This window comes from Crocuta crocuta, unplaced genomic scaffold (assembly GCF_008692635.1).
Source record: "Crocuta crocuta isolate KB4526 unplaced genomic scaffold, BGI_CrCroc_1.0 scaffold134, whole genome shotgun sequence".
NCBI lineage: Eukaryota > Metazoa > Chordata > Mammalia > Carnivora > Hyaenidae > Crocuta > Crocuta crocuta.
Window position 1 is genome coordinate 1,590,109 of NW_027530183.1, and position 23,204 is coordinate 1,613,312.

A 23,204-nucleotide genomic window follows, 5' to 3' on the forward strand; every position below is an offset into this window, starting at 1 on the left:
TGGAGAATAGTAGTATGTTGCTTTTCTCTTTTTTTTTTTTTCTTATGCTTCAGTACCTTTCAATTTCTTGAATACAAGACTTCTTAACACAGATAAGGTGATTCTCTAACATTGCATTCCATTTCATTGGATGAATACTGGAAAGTGGCTTAAAGAATGGCTTGCAGGACATGTCATTAAAAATACTCTGGAATCAAATTTCTTGAAACTCTCAAAAACTTTTGCCTTGCTTTTTTCCTATGGTACATATATTTATGTAATGATCAGAAGGAATTGCAAGAAACAGTTTGTACTGTATAAAACCTTTTAAAAGGACTGTTTACTCTTTAAGAAGAACTGGAAATTACTCCTTAAATAGGTGTCTTGATATATAATTCACATAACCATGTAATTCACCTACCTAAAGTATTCAATGATTTTTTAGTATATTCACAAGATTGTATATCCATCACTACAAGCAGTTTTAGAATGTCTTCCATCACCCAAAAGAACCCTGTACATTTTAGCTGTCAACCCCCATGGTGAGCTAAATATGTTCCCCNGCTTTTTTCCTATGATACATATATTTATGTAATGATCAGAAGGAATTGCAAGAAACAGTTTGTACTGTATAAAACCTTTTAAAAGGACTGTTTACTCTTTAAGAAGAACTGGAAATAACTCCTTAAATAGGTGTCTTGATATATAATTCACATAACCAGGTAATTCACCTACCTAAAGTATTCAATGATTTTTTAGTATATTCACAAGATTGTATATCCATCACTACAAGCAGTTTTAGAATGTCTTCCATCACCCAAAAGAACCCTGTACATTTTAGCTGTCAACCCCCATGGTGAGCTAAATATGTTCCCCCCAAATTCTTACNCAAGACTTCTTAACACAGATAAGGTGATTCTCTAACATTGCATTCCATTTCATTGGATGAATACTGGAAAGTGGCTTAAAGAATGGCTTGCAGGACATGTCATTAAAAATACTCTGGAATCAAATTTCTTGAAACTCTCAAAAACTTTTGCCTTGCTTTTTTCCTATGATACATATATTTATGTAATGATCAGAAGGAATTGCAAGAAACAGTTTGTACTGTATAAAACCTTTTAAAAGGACTGTTTACTCTTTAAGAAGAACTGGAAATTACTCCTTAAATAGGTGTCTTGATATATAATTCACATAACCATGTAATTCACCTACCTAAAGTATTCAAGGATTTTTTAGTATATTCACAAGATTGTATAGCCATCACTACAAGCAGTTTTAGAATGTCTTCCATCACCCAAAAGAACCCTGTACATTTTAGCTGTCAACCCCCATGGTGAGCTAAATATGTTCCCCCCAAATTCTTACATTGAAGCTCTGTTCCCCAGTGTGATGGTATTTGGAGGTGGGACCCTTTCAGAGGTAATTAGGTTTGGATGAGGTCATGGAGGTGGTGCTCCCATAATAAGATTGGTGTCCTTATAAGGAGATAAGGGGGCTAGAGTGCTCACTCTTCTCCATCCCCCACACCCCACCATAGGGGGATATAGCAAGAAGGTGACAGCCAGTAAGAACTCTTACCAGAACTTGCTAACATCCTGATCTTTGACTTCCAATCACTGGAACTGTGAGAAGTAAATGTTTCTATTGTTTAAGCCACCCAATCTGTGGTATCTTGTTAGAACAGCCCAAACTGACTAAAACAACCCTCAATCTCCCTAAAATCCTCCTATCCCAACTCTAGGCAACTACTAATCTACTTTCTGTCTCTAAAGATTTATGTCTTTTGTACACTACATTATAACACTTGGATAGGTTGTCACAGAGCCAGATGTGGAAACTAATTTTAATTCTCGCATAAGAATGGGCATGGAGGAGGGCACTTGTGGGGATGAGCACGGGGTATTATATGGAAACCAACTTGACAATAAACTATTTTTTTAAAAAAGACAACCCAATTTAAAAATGGAAAAAAAAGAATGGTATGTTAATGGGAAATGATGGGGAGATGAATGGTAAAAAAAACAAAATATTAGGAAGTTTAAGAAGTTGACTTTCAAAATTAAGATACCTAGGTAAAGAAATAAAAATACTGGGCAATAGGGAAGAGGTGAGACACAGGATACATTTGATAAAACCTTTAAAGTTTGTGGTCAGGAAATCATGTATCTTCTCATAAACTATAAGAATAAAAATCAGAAAACTTGAACTTAATAGAAGTAAAAGCAAAGAACTGAACTGCTTTACTCAAATAATATGGAAATGAACAAAAACACTAGAAAAAGTTGAGAGCTTAGAAAGAGTTTGGGATGATACATCACTCTTTTGCTGTCAGCAAAATGATCGTGGAAAGAACTATAACTTCACCGTCTAGATTAAAATAGCCCCTGAAACCAAAATTAGGAGCTGAGAGCCATCCAGAGTGGACCATTGATACACTGTGTAGTATTTTTATAAGTGGCTCTCCTTCACTCTCAGTTCTTTGACTTAGTAAACACTCCAGTGTCTTCCTGTCCCGGGTACCCCTGCTTAGATGCATCTGCCATGTCTGCAGAGCTACACTCACTCCATGCTGCCTCCTGCCTTCACACACTCTCTTTCCTTGTGGAAGAGTTCTCCTCCTGTTCATGATATTTCTCCTAATAAGGCCTACGTGACCCTCCAAACTCCTAACCTGCCAGACTGCATAGTGCTTGAGTGTAAGGTCTGGTACCCTGGCTTCCACAGATGTGGACTTGAGGCTTAGCCATGCCTGGTTCTGTGGCCTCTAGCTGGTGAATTATCCTTTTGAAGACTTGTTTTTCTGATCTGAAAAAAACCCAATTAGTGATACCTCTCTCTAAGTGTGTCTTTGAGGATCAAATGAGAAAATGTATGTGAAGCTCTTAGCCCAAAGCCTTGACTTATTAAGGTAAAGGCCTCAATACGTGATAGCTATGGATCCTTTTTTCCTAATCATTATCAACTTTCAGGCTTCTGTTTCTCCCTGGTCTATAAATTCTGTGAGGATTTGGACCATATACAGGCTAATAGTAACCTGTGTATCTGTGTCACCTGTCATAGGCCCTGGTGCATAGCAGCCACTCAGAAAATGTTGAATGAGCTCTTGCATGTGGCTATGGAAGCTCAAAAAGCTGAAGTGAAGGTAGACATCCATCCTACATACATTGACCAGTTCCTCATCATCCTAAAAACCAATGTACAAATCACCATAAAGTAGAAACAAGTCACTGACTCCATTTACTGTGTAAAACCCTCTTCTAGCAGAGGAAGAAAGATGACAGGATGATTTGCATTGCAAAAATATTTTTGTCTCCCACAAGAAACCCACATTCACACTCAACAGTTTGGGAAATTAAGGTCTGTTAAATGAAAACTGTATCAGCAAACTATCAATAATGCTAAGTTAGTACAAATTACTATTTCTTTCCTCCGTTCTATAGGTATCCTTATATTCTTTTACTTTGTTGAACTAAAGATCAGAAGATATTTTAACTTATTAATGTTCTAAAAGTATTTTCTCTTCAACTAATATCAACTCCCCCATAAAAAAAAGTTACTGTATTTACCATTCTCAATTATTGCCTCCCCAAGGCAGTCCATGATAAACATCACTTTTCTGAGCAAGACTCTCAGAGACCAATATGAGCTTCCAACTGCCTTGAAAATAGTTTGTTGACTAAACAAAAAGTTTCTTTAAGCCCCAAACAACCTGTGGGTTTGCAGTGAAGGGTTCCTGCGCTCAAGCCAGAACAAACAGATACAGCGTGTGGCAGGCCTATATTTCCTTGCCCGAACATATCCTTTTCTGGACTCACAGAACACCACAGAAAGTATAGCATTTACATTGCTGGCATAGTGGCAGAACTATCACCTCACTGTGCAGTGGAAGGAAAGAGAACAATTTCATGTCTCTCAGGATGGGAGAGAAAGCCTGTGGCAGAGTTGTGATTTCGTTAGGTTTTGAATAGAAGGGAACAAAAGAACACTTAAAATAATCCACATGCACATATCTGAAAATGCTTCTAGGCAGCCCAATTCATTTTAGAAGTAATAAACAGTCTATGTTTTAAAAATAACTACATCAAACTGGTAGCGTTAGCACTCAGCGAAGTCTTGATGATGCTGATTTTACTCAGCCATTTACTGAGTGCCTGGAATGTTCTAGGTACCTTGCTAGATGCTGGTAGTGGTACAGAGATAAAGACAAATCTAGGAGGTGAGGCAAGCGTCTGAACTCGTGAATTCTGGTGTCGTGTTGCTCATTTATAGCTCTGAACAGTGTATCTGAGCCTGGAGGAAGAGGCAGCTCCCTCTCCAGGGTACTGGAGATGACTTTCCAGATTAGATGACACTTGAGCTGAAAGATGAAATATTTACCCAGGCTGAGGGAGGTGGAGGAAACATTTAAGGGAGAGGGAACAGCACGTACAAACAGCAGGAGTTACGAAAGTGTAGTGAGTGGTCTACAGAGGTATGTTGGACCTAGATTGGGAGGGACCTTTGGTGCCAGGTTTAGACATTTGGATTTTACCCGCAAGGCAGTGGGTAACTGGGAGAGGCTTTTAAGTTAGGAGAATGAACCTGGTGGAGTATGGATAAACTAGTATGAGTGGCAGGGAAACTGTACTGGCCCTGGGAAAGACAAAGGCAGAGGAAATGGAAAAATCAAGTTCAAGACACTTGTCGTTCTTTGTTTTTGTTTTGTTTAATTTTTTTTTTAGGTAGAATCAGCAGAATTGGGGAATTGACCAGATGTGGGGCTGAGGGATAAACTTCTTTAAGGAGAACAGTGGCTTTTTAACATGACTTCAGTATTATAAAAGGAATTCCTTTCTATGACTTCAAAACATTTCTCCAGCCAAAATCCCCTGTGAGGTGCACAGTGAGCGTCCCGGCTATGTCAGTCAGCCAGCAAGTAGTTATGTTCACTTCTGACATTCCGACTGTCAGAAGGGACATGATAGAGGTAGAGAAAGGAACCCTTCCTGTCCCTGATGAGAAGCTCTTCCCCAACATGTGCACACCCTCACTCCCCTCAAGTCTCTGAATGATATTCATCAGAAGGGCATCCAGAGATAGTAGTTGGGGGTATGGGACTGAAAAAAAATGAGATGTTCCTTAGTTCCCTCCAAGTATTTTTTTTTAATCTAAAAGAATGTGGATTGGTAAAGAATGCCACAGTCATAAAATCAGGAGGAATCCAAGGAGACCACGTGTCCCGGAGTCTCACTCTTGACACCATCCTGTGGTTCAGCGAGGAAAAGAATATTTAAAAGAGGGCTTTCTAGAACTATGTTCTCATGCCCACTACTGGGTTTATCTGGGACCACTTCCTCACTGTGCCACTCTGCCATCTGGACTGGACAAAATCTGTACTTCTTTGGCCCAGAGCTGATTTGTGTCAATGGAGCAGGGAAAGAATGAGTGTTTTCTTTCCTGTGGGAACATAGATCTTAATTCAACACATTCATGGAATGTCATTATATATATCAGGCAAGGGAGAAGTGTAATTAGCATAATGATTTAAAACACTGTTTTTCAACTGTGAGTCATGACGTATTAGTGGTCCTAAAATCAATTTAGCAGGTTGTGACTAGTATTTTATATAATTTTACATAAGTAAAATGTATACAATAGAAAATATCAAAAGTGTGGATAATTTCATAAAATGTGTGTCCATTTTGTGTGTATGCATAATGATGTAAAATGTGTTTCTAACTGGATCATAGCCAAAGGTTTCCTTTAAATATTGTCTTGGACTGCTTATTGAAGATAGTTCATTTGAATGAGAGGTTAGTATAGGCCCGGAAATTAAATCTCCATGTCAGCATTGGAAATAAAGTCTAGTCTGAGCATGTCTACAAAGGAATTTTGAGAGACAAGCCTTTTGTAAGATGGAGACACTTTGGTTAGGCAGGTTCTTCTGAATTTAGGGGAAAAAAACATTTAGTGGATTTATTAGTTTTCTAGGGCTTCTGTAACAAAGTACCACTAACAGCGTGGCTTAAAAGGAAAGAAATTGACGGGACGCCTGGGTGGCTTAGTTGGTTAAGCATCCGACTTCCGCTTAGGTCATGATCTCGCGGTTTGTGGGTTTGAGCCCCGCGTCGGGCTCTGTGCTGACTGCCAGCTCAGAGCCTGGAGCCTGTTTCAGTCTGTGACTCCCTCTCTCTCTGACCCTCCCCTGCTCACGCTGTCTCTTTCTCTCTCTCCTAGAAGTAAATAAAACATTAAAAATTTTTAAAAAAAAAGAAAAGGAGAGAAATTGATTGCCTCACTGTTCGGGAGACCAGAAGTTCCAAATCAATGTTGGCAGGGCCAAGCCTTCACTGAAGGATCTGGAGAAGAATGTTTGAGGCCTGTCTCCTGCCTTCTAGGAGTTCCTTGGCTTATGCAGAGCTCCATCTTCACATGGCATTCTCCCCGTCTGTCTTTGTGTCCAAATTTCTCCTTTTTACAAGGACTCCAGTTATATGGAATTAGAGTCCCCTTGAATGATTTCTTTTCTTTTGACAGAGAGTGTGAGCAGGTGAGGGGCAGAGAGAGAGGGGACAGAGGATCCAAAGTGGGCTCTGTGCTGACAGCAGCAAGCCTGATTCAGGACTCGAACTCACTAACCGTGAGATTGTGACCTGAGCTGAAGTTAGACGCTCAACCAACTGAGTCACCCAGGTGCCCTAATAATTTCATTTTAACTCAATCACCTCTGTAAAGACCCTATTTCCAAATAAGGTCACATGCTGAGGCACTGGGGTTAGCATTCCCACATATGTTTCAACCCCTAACCAGTACATTTCAAATTTCCACCAGGCAATCAAGAAAGTGGTAAGAAAGTTTTCTTTTCTTATTGAGAAAAAAAACTTCTAAATTGTTGGATGTCTTTTTGTTTTGCCAGTTTATTTTGCCTCCAAAATAATACCTCTCGTGTTGGCTGAAAAGTCTTGTTGTCCTGTGAATATTAACAGCTTCAGCTCTTTGCATTTACCCTTTGGTCAGGAAAATCAATTTGCTCTTGAACTTCAAGAATTTATTTTTATTTGTACTGGCCACGTGTTGTGTTCTTAATCACAAAGTGCAAATAAAAGAACTAAACAAAACTACGTGGGTTTACAATAAAGAAGTATATACATATATCTACAAAAATATCCCCACAAAATTATAGCTGCACACACTTAGCTACAAACCAATCTGAAAACATCTACAAGTGTTCCCCAAAAAAGACCAGAGAGATTGTTGTGCCTTTTTCCCCCCATATTCCTGAATGAGGCCAAACCAAAAATGTGAAGACATCAGCTGCTACATCACTCTCCAGTGAGAGTAGTACATGGTTAATGCCTGGCACTGGGGACAAACTGAAAATGCAAGGGGGGTGTGACACTTTAGGTTTTGCAGAGGAAGGAAGGAAAGAAAATTGCTAACTTCGCTCACCTCATCATTCTCTAAGAAAATTCCTCTAAGAAAATTTAGTACATTCTGTTGCAACATGAGGAAAAAACCTGAATTCCAGAAAAAATGTTTACTTAATACTTTTAATTGTATCCTTTTAATGCTCCCTCACTTTGGTCTCTCCCTTTTGCTCTGTTTTGTTGTTTTTGTTTTGTTGTTTTATAATTTGTTTTGTTTGATGGTTTCCCTAGTTTCTTCAATGAAGGGAACCTAATCCTTAGCATTTACCAGTTTTTTAGTCTTCATTCCTCAAGGAATACTTGCAAACTATTTCTTCTAGATCAAATCTTTCAAAAATTTAGTTAATGTGTATAGCTAAATATGCAGGTGATGCTTATTTTTTTGGTAGCCAGCCAACCAGTTAGAAAGTTGAACTAATTGGAGCATTTATCAGGATAGCTCAAAAGGTAATCGAATGGAGTAGTGGTTTGATCCAGCAGTGGAAGGTCCATTTTTGAATACCGCACCCTGGAGATTCTCCCAACAGCATTGGTTTTTTTTCTTAGACATAGAAAATGCCATGCATTTTGTGATATCTGTTAGCTTGTCGTGTAACTAATTTGATGGGCATTGTATTCATTGGCTTCACGTTAGAAATTAGCACACTCATGGAAAAACTGTAAGTCTAGCTTTCATTCATTTATATACATTTACCAATATTGAGCCATAGAAGTAAGCTCGATTAGGACCCCCACTAAAAACATAGTATCTGTGATACAGCCCTTCACAGTTGTAGCTTCCTAGATTTGGACTGTTACTTAGGTGTATTTGATCAATGTTCTTCCCATAGGCAGTTGTTTTGAAAGAATAGATCACCACATGTCTGAGGACATTAAGTATGTGATTGCCTGGCATAAATGAGGTGGCTGCCCAAATTTCTCAATGTATGTTTGAATTTTAAAAAGTGAAAACAAAGGGAAACTAATTAGCTGCCTAAGCTTGGCCATTATTCAGGGTTAGCAAACAGGAAATAATTAAAACCTGGAGTTTATATTAGTAACCAAGGAGGAAACAATGAGTTGCAATTTGTTAAAATTTGTCATTGGTTTAATTTAATGGCACACACTCCCTTTTTCATTTGAGGTACTTGTCCTGATTTTTAAAACTTAAAAATGAGTCAGAATTCTCAATTTAAAATTTAGGCCAAGGTTCGCCTGGGTGGCTCAGTCGGTTAAGTGTCCAACTTCAGCTCAGGTCATGATCTCCTGGTTTATGGATTCAAGCCCCATGTCAGGCTCTCTGCTGACAGCTCAGCCTGCTTCAGATTCTGTGTCTCCATCGTTCTCTTCTCCTCCCCCATCTCAAAAATAAATAAACATTAAAAAAAGTAAAATAAAATTTAGGCCAAAAACTATGACTTATTTAATATCATCAGACATGCCTAAGATAGACATAAATCCAGGAACAGGCATAAATAACCTTGATAAGTAGATATTTGGGTACCTGTAACAATAACAAAATATACATTTTGTGCAAATGTAGAAATGGTGACTTTTTTTCAAATGTCTTATGTAAATGTCTTTATGTAAATTTTTTATGGAAAAGTCTGTTTTCTCAGTTCTATTTGGAAGAGTTGTCCTTAGCCATTTTTTCTTAAAATTGCCTTTAAAATCAGTGCATTAAATTGATTTTTAGAATTAATTGACTTAATTTGAAATCAATGCTTCAATTGTTTTAGAATTTATACCTTTGTCAAGATTACATTACTAAACCCAAGGAAAAGATACTTTTATGAAAAGGAAAAGAGAAATATGCTAATTAACTATCAAATTTGTTTATTTTCATTTTCTTTTTGAATTATATTGTTCTTCTTGAGTACTGTGCATGAATTGCTGCCCTGTTGGCCACTGCAGACTGAAGAAATCTAACTAAGGCCATTTTATTTTACTTAAATTGCAGTATTTTACATTTTCTTTCTTGGAATGTGTAAAATTAGTTAAATTTCAGGAACATATCCAAATTAAGAATTTCTGATTTTGTCTTTCATGGACAACTTACTTTGTTTTCAGGCAGATGCAGCCTGAAAAATATTTGCTTATGATTAAAAACCTGTGTTTCTATCAGGAGATATTCTTATACTGCCAGAGTATACTTTAATAAAATAATCACTTTATATATGATATCAGTCGTCATGCATTGTGAAAGGACTAAGGTTGGTGTAGAGTCACTAGAATCTTTATGACAGGGGTATAAAGTCCACAAGATCTTGCTGCATGCTGTTGGAACGCAGACTGGCTGTCACATCTATTTTCTTCGCCTATTCATCTCATCATATTCTGATAGGTTAAAAATGAAGGGAAGATGGTAAACAACAAAAATGGACTAATATGTAATATAGTAATTTACACATCACTAGCTGTGTGACTCGTATGTATTATGTTCCCCATGCTGAGCCCACTTTCCTCAAGTTGAGAGCAAGTTCCAGGGAGGGTTTTGGTGAGGATTTATGTGAGATAATTAATGTTAGAGCACCCGGTAGCATCTGGTTAATGAATAAAAATGTGAGGGAGAAAAGAAAGGATTGATTTTGATTGCCTCTACTACAAAGAAATTTAGCACACACACAAATAAACATTAGCCAAAACATACGAACAGCTGTGTTTAGAACTCTGCACCATCTAAATCATCTAAATTCTAAGGAAACCGACCAGATTGCTAATTAAATCTTCACTAATGTATCCTTGTTAATTTTCATTAAATTTGTTACATGTTAAGAGTTCAGGATCTGTTCTGGGCAAAAAAGTATTTAGTTCAGTGCCCATTTTATAACGCATGAAGGCAATTTTCCTATAAAACTAATACCGTTACAGTATTTTAGTTGCAGCCTTTTTGCATAGTATTAGTCATAATTAGTACTTTTTGACCATGAATCCTTGATTCGGCAACAACCCAATTCTGGCATTTTTTGTAATTTGGTAAGTGTTTTCAAGGCATATTTTGACACTAATATGTAAGCTTCTTGTATCAGTTTGGCGTAAAGTAGTTCCCTCTTAGAGTAGCACGGCTCCAGGTGGCTTCTTTCCCAAGACACCTGGACATTTCCCACATGTTACCTCTAACTCTTCAGCTATGAAGCCTAACTTTACAAGCTTTGCCCTCAGTCCACCCACATTAAAGTCCATAAAGCTGACCCATCGCTTACCCTTCACTTAGAAGTGGTGCAAGTGATTACAAACATTAAAATCTTTGGCAACATAAACATTAGAACAGCTAAGCCGTAATGAAATTGGAAACCAAAATCATGAAAGAATGAAAAATAGTATGTCTTAGTTGGTATGCTATCTTCCAGCTAAAATGTTAAGACCTTTAAAGGACAGCCGGGTTTGTGTGTATGTGTTTTACAGTATAAATTTGTCATAAGATTTTGCCAGTATATTACCAACTGAAGCAAACTTTTTTCATCAGTGTTGCTTAAGAAAATAAAAAACTGAGAGGGAGAGAAAGCTGAAATTCCTAGTTGCTTCCTCTAAGGTGATATACAAGATTAGCGATAGGGATACAGAAGAAAATTTTAGAGCTTCTTTTTAATTTCTATTTCTATTTTTATCTGTTTAATTCATGCACACAATTATTAGAGGTAGATACTTAGTCATATATTGAGGGGAGTGGCTGCTTCAAAGCAGATTTTATCAGTGCATAATCAAAAAGGTTCAAAGACCACTCCAGCAGACACTAAGAGAGAGTGACTGACTTATTCTTGCCTACAAATTATTTATCAGAAGAAAATGCATATTGAAAAAATATTGTATATATTTTACATTTTTAAAATACCTTTGTATTAAGTTTTATATCCTATGTTTGAAGAATGTAAACTATTTCTATAATTTCATTTATGTCCTTACGTGTTATCCATACTCATTAATACTTAAAGTCACTACTGAAAACAAAGTTCAAGAGCGTAGTTTACTGATGTGCCTCTCATTGCTAAGGCAACATTCTTAAAGTAGCTCACATTTAACAGAGATATTTTGTTGGCTGCTTCTTACTTTCATCATCGTGGTAATGAGCTATAATTAACTTTATTGAGGCAATTGAGTATATATGCAATCATTTTAAGAGTTTATGTATAATATACAGAACTTGGATTGTCTTGTAGAAATAAGATAGTAAAAAGCTTCCTCTTGAAAGTGTGATGTGAATTGCTTTTGCCTTAGGCTAGTCTTGAAAGAAACCTCTCTTAATGGTCTCCCATGAAGAAGTAATTGACCTTGGCTAGGTCCAAGGTGGAGTATGTTTTACTGACCTTGCTCCTTCGTGAGATTAGCTCTAATATGTCCAAATAACATTTCTGACAGGCAGAACAGAGATTTAGTAAAATTGACATGTTAAAATATTAACGGAAATTAATTCAAAATTTATTTTCTTTTTAGTTCGCAGGAAGATGAAAGACCTATGTCACCTTTCTATTTGAGGTATTTATTTGATTTTTATTGCTCTATTACAGGGAATGGAGGGAGGGGTAAGGCTTCTTTGAGTTTATTTGCCCATTTTAATGCTTTTCAATAGAATGTTCTCCACTGTGGCCAGACTAAGCTTATTATAACTCTTCATCATATTATTCATGCTGTGTTTTTCTTCTCTTTGGTTTAAGAAATCTTAAAACAAATTAATAGAGCTGAAAAGATTAAAATAAGATATTTTGTTTTAAATTCAGAAATGTCAAGGTAGCCATTTTAATTTTTGAAACTGCCTGATGATTAGGCCATTACCTACATCTTAAAACTTTCTATTCTATACATATATGCAGGTGGGGGAGGGGTGTGAGCACAAGGCTCATTGGCTGAACTCTTATGCTATGTGAAGTGTGAAAGTAAATACTCAGTGAGTTGATGGAGTTTAGGACCATTTTCTAATGCTCATAAAGGCAGAATAACACTTATTAAGACAGGTAAATTTACAGAATTCAAAGTAGATGTTAACGCTTCAATTTTGAAATCTTTTTTAAAAGAAATGTCAGGATATGTGATTCATAGTTTGTTTATTTTTCAATCTGATTTGTTGTAATAGTCCCAGAGTTTGATTTAGACTTTAATTCAATCAACAATAATTCAGAAATGTGTCAGAGGACTTAAGTCTTAGCCAAGTGATTGCTTTTCAGTACTGTTCTGTTCTTCAGCAACGTGAAGGATATTGCATAATCACTTTGTGGCAAAAGAGGGAACATATGAGGTTTTAGTTTGAGACAACATGGTGGTCCATTTGATTCACTCTGGTTTCCTGCCAACCAAATCAGCATATTCTGCTTCATAGGCTACCTCAGCTATAAAATTACCATAAACACATGAGGAAGTTGTTGCCCAGTACGTGGTGACTCTGGTATTCATTATGTAAATAACACAGTAATGTCAAACAAATGATTATCATATATTAATGGAAATTAAGGTTTACACAATACAGAAGACTATAGCACTAGATCATGCCAACTAATGAGAACTGTTCTCTGAATGTCTTATTTTTATTCCTCTGGACAACATCAATCTACATTTTACATAATATTGAACTTTAATTTTTTTAACCACTTTAAAAAACAGATGGGAAAAATGGGTTTGTAAGTCTTAAGTCCTTAAAGACACATAACTGTGTCTTCTAGTGTGATAATTTTTTAAAATTATTTACACTGATGCAGTCTTGAAAAAGAAATTTTGTACTTGCAAAATGAAAGTAAAAGAATGTAAAGAAAGTGTATTTACCACAACTCTTGGTAGAAACTATTTGACCTTTCAATGTTAAATGTCATAAAAGCTAAAATATTATAGAAGTAGAAAAAAAGAATGAATGTGCATACCAGCTCATATGTACAGGAGAGCTAAAGTTGCAGAAGAAGGAAGTTGCCAGCAGACACTCTTTTGAAACTAAGTGGAGCTATTTCATAAATGAAATAATAATTATTATTTGGCCTGAAATTAAAATCTCAAATGCAGGGTCTTTTTCTGAATAACACTATATAATAGTCTTAGAAATTTTTTAAGAATTAGGTCCGTACAAGCTAATTGAACTCTTTTTTTATTATCTACTTGACATGAAGTAGGGAGAATCTATTAGTAAAGAATGAACCTGTTTGGTTTTCAAATTATTTGCATGGCCAGTTTGAGATTAGCTTTTCTTGGATTATTCTAGCATACAGAATTCAAGTGGAAGAAAGAAGACATGACTGTTAACTATGATTACAGTTCTTCCAGATTTTTGAACTAGAAACATAACATATCCACTGCTGATTTAATTTATAAATTAGTGCACTTTTTAGGCACTGCCTTTAGTAAGAACAAATGAATGCTTAAATGTTTAAAATATATTAAATTTTCTGTAGCTTCCTTGTCTTCCATTCCTTTCCCTCCTACTTTATTAAGATTTCATCCCTACAGTGCTCAGAAAGGGGAGTTACTGTAAGACTCACGAATTTCATAATGATTTATCACCATGATGAAAAACTAAATTGGCTCTTTAAAAATCCAAAATAATATTTACTATGTCTTTGAAAAGTAAAAAGTGACTGGTAATTGTAAAATGATATCTTCCCTGACTAGGAGTATTGAATATTGTGTGCTATATTTTATACTTTGACATTGTTGACTGGTTGTTTTGTTTGTTTTGGTTCGGTTTTGTTGTTGTTGTTGTTTTTTCTTTGTTTTTCTGAGGAGAGTAGAGACAGAAAGGAAAAGTCCAAACAAGAGATGAATACATCAGCTGAGATATGTACTCATCAGAAGTAGATTCAGCCACAGGCACCCAGCCAAAGGGACAGGGATGGAACAGCGGGTCAGTGGTGGGATATTCAGTTGGTGGTTTATTCTGTAAGGTCCAGCATGAGGAAGAATGGCAAAACTCAGTGGCTGTAAGTCTGGGAGTGGGCAGTCTTTAGGAAGACTGGATCAAACAGAAAATAAAGGCAATGCGGGGCTCCAGTTTCAGAGGAAGAAGAATAGATGATCCATAAAGGAATTCAGATGCAGGAGATCAGACAAGCATCCAGGTATTGAAGCGGAGACGAAGTACATTATTTATAATGCAGACAGAGGTAGAGGACAGAGATGGGGAGCATCCCGAGGACATTCAGTCCACTGGTGGAGGTTCCAGGACCTTTCTATGGCTACGGGGATGGAAGGTGGGATGCAGGAACTGGGAACCAGAGAGGCCATTTCAGTCATGACCTTGCTCCATTTTTCATCTTGTAGAATTTCAGTTTCTGTGATTACGATTCTCTATTATAAACATTCATGGCTGAACCATATGTTAGTCTATTGTACATTTCATTTGCCTTCAGTTTTTTCTCTTGTAAGGTAGGACTGTTATCAATAGATGTGGACTCATATATTCTCATTCTGGATTAAATATCTTCTCAGATAAGAGCTGTGTCTTCTGAAATTTCAGCACTTCTTCACCCTAGCGTAACCCACCAGAACCATTCGTCCTTTTCTTTTCCTAGAGGAAAGAAAGAGTAGTTACAAATCCGCACTTGCTGCCATCTTACGTGGCAGGATTTCTACAGCTACAGTAGCGCAAACAGTAGGTGTCATTGTTTCCCAGATGCTCATTAGAGAATGCCCACCCTGTTGAAGTGATTAAGGAAATGAAAGAGAAGAATGGGTCATGCCAAACCCGTAGCAAGATTGCTTCAAAATAAAAAAGAACCTACAAACGTCAGGTGAAGAACATTCTTCGCAAGGATGTCTATACCCTGCCTCTACCTCAGTTACTCATATTAGCAACTTGCCATAGGTGTTCTGTGCCACATCTAGCCTGCTACTATCTGAATTCTTTTCCGTGTCATCCAGTCAGATCTGACTAGAATCTGTTGCTAGCTCTAGTTTTATTCGTCTGGGCTTCCATATCTGCAAACTTAGATTTAGATTTATGTGTTTATCTCCACTGGGATTAAGGCTTTTCATCTCTACTCTCTATTCCTCCTCATTTCTATCCACTCCCACCTTGCCTAAACTATCTTCACTTTCCTTATGGCCAGGTTCAGCTCTTGTCCTGATCCCATCCCGTCCTACCCCATCCCATCTGACTTCTACTCTTGAATGCCTTCTTTACAAATTCCTGGATTATATATAGTTTGTATACAGAGATGATACATATAGCCAATATACAAAGCCCATCTCTGGCTGTACTTTATCAGAATCCTAAATGTGCATCAGGGGCTACATAATCTGTAACCAGTCTTTCACTAGGCTCTAAACAACCCACCTAACCTCTTAATGGTGGCTCCTTGCTCACCTGACATCTCCCTTTTAGCAACTGCACTAATCTTCCTCTGCTTTTTCTTTCTCATTTTGTGCTTCATTGAAACTCTGAAATTGACAGTCTTTATCAATCTCAGCTCAAGTCTTAATACTCAAGGTGCAAATTGAAGTTAGATTATTATGTTAGCAGATTTGGAATTGCTTAGGGTCAGTTTCAGTATTTATATGTTTTCTAATTTTCCTGACTTAGGAACACCAAATAGATTTATTTCTAAATTAGCTGTTTGGAATACAAACTTATTCTTGAGAATTTTGTATTTTTATTTCTTGAAACTAGGGATCATTAATATATGAAAATCTTTTAACTGTAGAATTTACAGTGAAGAAAAGTTTAACTTTCAATAAATTCAGATTAAAACATAACCTGATAGGGGCGCCTGGGTGGTGCAGTCAGTTGAGCATCCGACTCTCAATCTGAGCTCCAATGATGATCTCACAGTTTGCAGGTTTGGGCCCTGCATCAGGCTCTGTACCAATGGTGGGGAACCTGTTTGGGATTATCTTTCCTCTCTGTCCCTCTCCCACCTGTGCTCTCTTGAGCTCTCACTCTTTCTCTCTATCTCAAAATAATAAGTAAATTAAAAAGAAAAAAAGCATGACCTGATATTAGAAGGGATCTGAAGACTATATCATGCCACTCCTGTCCTGAAATGTAGAAATGTTTTTATATAGCTCTTTGAGGATTACCTTTCCAAACAACTTGTGCTAGAATTTGTAGGCTTATGATTTTTTGGTCATTACATTTTAATAGTTTATTTTTCTTCTTAAGCATATTGTATGTTTTCTAAATTACCATTTTGAGGGGAAATTTCTCATTTCTAGGTGGACTAGTTTAGAGAAGTACAATGTAACAGGTGTTATATTTGTTGTTGACTAACAAGCACAACGAACAAGCAGGCTATTTATTTGAATATCAGCTTGATTTTTCCCAGATAATAAAGTCAACTAGATATTTGGGTGTCGTTAGACACACTTAACTGTATATTAAAAATATTTGTTTCCCTTGTCCTTTTTATCTCGAATAGTGTTTCTAAACTGAGGAAGCATATTATTTCTGCATGTAGTGTTCTTTTGGGGGGGGTAGGAGGGTAAATATAAATAACATTAAATGTATCATTTTAACTATTTTTTTAAATTGTGGCAAAATATACATAGCACACAATTTGGCCTCTTCACCATTTATAAGTGCATTTCCACTAATGCACAAGTCCAATTTCTCCATGTTTTTAACACTTGTTATTTCCTGTTTTTTGACAATACCATAATTATGATACAAAGTATACAGAGCTCTTTAAAGATGTTGGGGTCTCACTGGTCAAGATTCTGAGCCTCGGGTGGTGCTGGGTATCCGTATTTTCAGTAAGTGTCATGAGATGGTCTTTTCAATAATCCATGGTGGGAAAACTGGATATCTGTATGCAAAAGCATGGATTGGCCCTTCATCTAATATCTCATATACAAGAATTAACTCAAAATGAAACAAGGGCCTAAATATAAGAGCTAAGTCTATAAGAATTCTTAGAAGAAAACATCTGGCAAAAGCTACCCAGTCCTGAATTTGGCAGCAATTTCTTAGATATGACACCAAAAGCACAGGAAAGAAAAGAAAGGGTAGACAAATTGGACTTCATGAATTTTTTTAAACCTTGTGCATCAAACAACAACAAAACAAGACACTCCCAACGGAAATAAAAAAGAGAATGAGGGAAATTTGCAAATCATTTATCTGATAAGGGATTAATATCCAGAATATATGGAGAACTCCAAAAAATCAACAACAACAAAATGATTTTTAAAATGAGTATAGAACTTGAATAGACGTTTCTTCAAAAAAAGTTACACAGTTAACAAATAAGCACGTGAAAAGATGCTGAACATCACTAACAATCAGGGTAATGCAAACCAAAACTCTAATGAGATATCACCTCACACCTATTAGCATGGATGCTATGAAGAAAAGAAAATAAGTGTTGTCATAGATGAAGAGAAATTGAAAGCATAGTCACAGGGTTCCAAAGAAATATTTGTACACCCATGTTCATGGTAGCATTGTTTGTAATAGCTAAAAGGCAGTAGAACCCAAGTGTCCTTCAGTGGATAAATGGATAAACAAAACTCTGTGTATACACACTGTGGAGTCTTATTCAGCTTTAAAAAAGGAAGGAACTTATGATACATGCACAACACAGGTAAACCTTGAGGACATATTTACTAAGTGAAATGAGCTAGTCACAAAAAGACATCTGTATGATTTCACTTACGTGAGGTACCTAATGTAGTCAGACTCATAGAAACACAAAGAATTATGATTTCCTGGGGCTGAGAGGAAGGGGAGAATCAGGAGTTACTGTTTAATAGGTGGAAAGTTTCAGTTTCACAAGATGTAAAATTTCTGGAGATGAATGGAATGAATTCACAACAATGTGAATATATTCAGTGCCACTAAATTGTACACTAAGAAATGGCTAAGATCATAGATTTTATGTGTGTGTTACTAAAACAAAAAATTTGAGGGAAAAATGTGTCACATAAGAGATATAACCCCTAGCTGAAAACCACTAAACCAGACCACTAGTATAATTATTTTGTACTGGAGAATGGTTATAAACTTAACTAGTGTGTGTCATACAGTTCTTTAGGTATTCAATATTGAGTTCTTGATTTCTGAGCTAGTCATATTTTTTACTTAGTATGAGACAAGTATAGATTCTGGGTTTAATATTATCAGTGTTAATTAAAATATTAACCATATTATTTAGGCTATACTGATAAATTATATAAATTTTTATATTTTTTATGCTTCTCTTACATCTTTTCTCATCACAGTAAGGCAAAGGAAAAGTTTACTCACAGGAAATGACACCTTTAGAGCCATTCTGTCTAGACCTCTTGCTGCTTTTATTCTTCAGTCTTTTCTGCCTTCCTTAGACTTCTGCTTATAAGAACTTCATATTTAGGGGTGCCTGGATGGCTCATTCATTTGAGCATCCAACTCTTGATTTCAGCTCAGGTCATGATGTCACAGTTTGTGAGTTTGAGGCCTGCATTGGGCTGTGTGCTGTTAGCACAGAGAGAAGATTCTCTCTCTCCCTTTCTCTCTGCCCCTCCCTCTCTCTCTTAAAATAAACTTAAATTTTTTTTTTTTTTTAAAAAAGAACTTCAGGGAGTGCCTGGGAGGCTCAGTCGGTTAGGCATCCCACTTTGGCTCAGGTCATGATCTCAGAGTCTGAGTTCAAGCCCCATGTCAGACTCTGTGCTGATAGCTCAGAGCTTGGAGTCTACTTCAGGATTCTGTGTCTCCCTCTCTCTCTGCACCTCCCCTGCTCATACTCTGTCTCTCTCTTCCCTCTGCCTCTCCCTCAAAAATAAATAAACATTAAAGAACATTTAAAAAAGATAAAGAACTTCAGGGGTGTCTGGGTGACTCAATTGGTTAAGCGTTAGACTTCGGCTCAGGTCATGATCTCATGGTTCATGGGTTTGAGCCCCGTGTTGGGCTCTCTGAAGATAGCTCAGAGCCTGGAGCCTTCTTAGGATTATGTGTCTCCCTCTCTTCCTCTTACCTACTCATGTGCGTGCCTTCCTCCCTCTCTCTCTCTCTCTCTCAAAAATATACATGAAAATAAATAAATTTTATTTTTTAAATGTTTTATTTATTTCTGAGAGAGAGAGAGAGAGAGACAGCGTGAGCAAGGGAAAGTCAGAGAGAGAGGGAGATACAGAATCTGAAGCAGGCTCCAGGCTCTGAGCTAGCTGTTAGCACAGAGCCCGACGTGGGGCTCAAACCCACGAACCTTGTGATCATGACCTGAGCCAAAGTTGGACACTTTACTGACTGAGCCACCCAGGCACCCCAAAATAAATAAATTTTAAAAAGAACTTCTGATTTTAATAAAATGTAAACTTTTAGTTTAAACAAAACACTAGCTCTGCCTAATATAACTATTTCCAGATTCCGATTTAAAATCTAATGATAATATCAAAGACAAAAACTAGAGATAGCTTTGTAACAATGATAAAAGCATATATCAAAGGTCACATCAGTGGGATGGACTGAGAAACATATTATTATCTGACAGACTTCACGCTCCACTATCTAAACAATACAAATGGTCACACAGAGAAGAGGAAGGAAAAAAAAAAATTCTAAGTTGGATTCCTTCCTTTGTCTACTACTGACCAGAAAAACAAGTGACATTCCCCCTACTGAACAGAAAGTTATTTTCTGAACTATTCAGAGGTGAGTTGCATATTCCTTTTCACTTCTCTGCCCCCATTAGCTTTTTTATGTCAGTATCTCTTCAAAGACAGATTTTTGGTATACAAAACAATGGAAAGGAGAGGGAATCCTCCCGAGATACTTAGTCACTTAAAGCATTTGAGAAGTCATTTAAAGCATTAAAGGCAGGAAGATTATTAGACATAATACATGCTTGCAAGAGTACACTGCACAAAGTACAAATTTATTCCTGATTCTCTATCTTAGAAAATTGGACCAAATAGCAAGTGTACCTATGTAAGCATTATAGATTGTTCTAGGGCAGACTCATATGTTGGCTCTTAAAATCTAAATTCATGAGCTGGCATCTACCCACAGCCAAGGGACAATGAAATAAAGAATGATCTACCCACCCGGGTTGTTGGTAATTACCCTGCCCTGATTGATTGATTCTCCCTCAGAACCACAAATCATGAAGAACTATTTGGGACCTATAAAGAAAAATTACAAACTAAGAGAAAGGATGACTTGCTCTGAGGACTCAGAGTAAAAATAGATTACAGAGAATTGCTTTTTATATGATTCAGAGGAAAACTTGAAAAGTAATATTACTAATCTTCTCAATAAAATGCTCAAGGATATAACCAACCCTCTATGAAATGTAAGTAGGAACCTGTAAGGGGAAAATAGGCTTACAATTATAGGGTGAGGGACATAGAAGAATAACTGAAATGAGGGGAAAGGGAGCCTAGAAATGTATTAACAGAGATTTCAAAAACTATGTAGGAAACAATAAAGAGCAGAAATTATTAAAAATAAATCAAGTACAAGGGTGTCTGGGTTGCTCAGTCAGTTGAGTGTCTGATGTTTGATTCTGGCTCAGGTCATGATCGCAGGGTCATAAGAATGAGCCCCATGTTGGGCTCTGAGCAGAGCATGGAACCTACTTAAGATTCTTTCTCTCTGCCCCTCTCCCCAGCACACACTCACTCACTCTCTCTCTCTTCTCTCTCTCTCTCTCTCTCCCCCTAACTAAAAAAAAAAAAAATAATAAAATTTAAAAGTAAAACATCCAGTATGGATGAGAAAGAAACTTGAGAAGCTCTTCCAAATGGAAAGGAAAAAGATAAGAAAAAATTGAAAGAAAATAATACACATGAAGGTCAGAGATTGGAAAGCCAACCTAAAAATTATGATTCTAAGGAAAAAAAACCATACTAATAAAAATAAAAGTAGAAATCAGTGGTTATCCCCATCTAATTGAGAGGTAAATTTTTAAAAATAAGTAGTAGAAACTTGATTATAATCATTGATAGAGAAGCAAAGAAAGTAACAACATTCTGAATTTCTTGTCTTACATAGAAGGTAGGAGAATACAATCAGGAGAGTTTTCTTTTTTCTTTTTCTTTTTTTGAATTTGAAGCAGGAGTCAGAGTTTTGAGTTTTTATTTGGGAGGGGGTGTTTTAGTTTTAATAATCAGATAAATAATAGAGATATGTGGGTATGAGAGGCAACCACTATTAGAAATTTCTATAAGATTTCTATAATCCAAATCCCCTCAGAAGATAAGAGCAAAGGCAGAAATCAAAGGAAAAGGAAGTTCCCAGATTAGAAAACATAAAGTAAAAACACAAAACTAGAACAAATACATCAACTATGATAATAAATGAAAATGATCAAATTTTTGATAAAAACTAAAATTCTAGAAGTGCCTGGGTGGCTCAGTTGGTTAGGCATCTGAATCTTGATCACCTCGGGTCTTGATCTCAGGGTCATGAGTTCAAGGCCCATACTAGGTTTCATGCTGGGCATGAAGTCTACTTAAACAAAAACAAAGAAGCAGACAAAAACTATTTGAGCTATATTTTGCACCAAAGAGCCATAGAAAAATTAATAATAAAAATCTAGAATGTATATCTGATAAATGTGAACAAAAGGAAAGCAGAAAGGGCAATATCAATCCCAAGACAACTAGCATTCAATGCCAAATTTGTGAAACAGGACAAACCTAGACTTACTTCATTAGGTAAAATTCACACTAAGCACATAAAGGTTATATATTAGCATGTGTAAAATAGCACAGCATCAAATGAAAGAAATTTAAACCCTTAAATTACCAAGGATAAACAGGCAAATAAAATTGAAGTATAGAACTTTTACATTCAACTATATGTCTAAAACAAATTTATCAAATACATAGCACACAGTAGCATTGTATTTGATATAATTAATGAGATTTAAAATAAATGAGCATTACAGGGGTGCCTGGGTGGCTCAGTTGGTTGGGCATCTGACTGTTGATTTTAGCTCAGGTCATGATCTCACAGTCGTGGGATTGAGCCCCACATCAGGCTCAGCATCGAGCATGGAGCCTCCTTGGTATCCTCTCCCTCCCTTCTCTATGTCCCTCCCCAGTTGTGCTCTCTCTCTCTCTCAAAATAAATAAATAAACTTAAAAAAAATAAATGAGCATTACATACTAAACTTTGCACCATACAAGTAAGACTCAAACATTCCTGCTACTTTCTAAAGAATTATTCAGCTATATCTCAAAGTTCTCAAAGAGTAGAAATTTTAAGTCATGTTTTCTAACCACAGTATAATTAATACCAAAAAATCTCCAATCAACTAATGAAAACTCTCCTAAAAGGAGGAAAAACTTCAAATAAGAAATAAAAACTAGTGTAGACTGTTGATAAGAAAAAGGAGGAAAGTAACGTATCAAAAGTTGTGGGTTCTAAGTTCTTTTTTAAAAGATGACTTCATCTTCTTAAGATTGAAAATAAATGAGGCACACAATCAGAATAAGAAACTATATACAGGAGGAAAAGCAACTCCTTAGAGATTTAAAAGGTTTTAATAATAATAAAAGAAATAGAAAACAAGAGCAGAACTTATGTTTGAATCTAGGAACTGGTTGTTTGGGAATAAAAATGCAAGTTTTAAAAGAGAAAAACCTCTGAGAAAAAAAATGGAACAATCCTAATAATCCAAACTGAAATTTGTAGTCCAGGGACATAGTTTTTTAAAGATTGAAGATTACTTGATGCAATTTTGTGCTAATAAACATGACAATCTAGAAATAAAAATAAATTTTGAAAAGAAAGGGTGCCTGGGTGACTTTTTGGGTTAAATGTCCAACTCTTGATTTCAGCTCAAGTCATGATCTCAGGGTCATGAGATCAAGCCCTGAGTCAGGGCTCTGCACTGAGGGTAAAGCCTGCTTAAGTCTGTCTGTCTGTCTGTCTGTCTGTCTCTCTCCCTCTCTCCCCCCCTCCCCGGNCAAAAAAAATTTTTTTTGAGAAGAAGAAGA

General features: G+C 36.5%; 1 protein-coding gene across 7 annotated transcripts in view; it reads left to right on the forward strand.

Moving 5' to 3' along the window:
* The window catches only part of FAM13A (family with sequence similarity 13 member A), a 374,408-nt gene that overhangs the window by 272,908 nt on the left and 78,296 nt on the right, over positions 1 to 23,204 (forward strand). For all 7 annotated transcript variants that reach the window (XR_013335363.1, XM_077765111.1, XM_077765113.1 and 4 more), the window contains one exon: positions 11,799 to 11,840. Coding sequence is in view for 6 of the 7 variants with exons in the window: in XM_077765111.1 (XP_077621237.1) it covers positions 11,799 to 11,840 (42 nt within the window). In the remaining variant the exon portion in view is untranslated. The remainder of the gene's footprint in view (positions 1 to 11,798; positions 11,841 to 23,204) is intronic.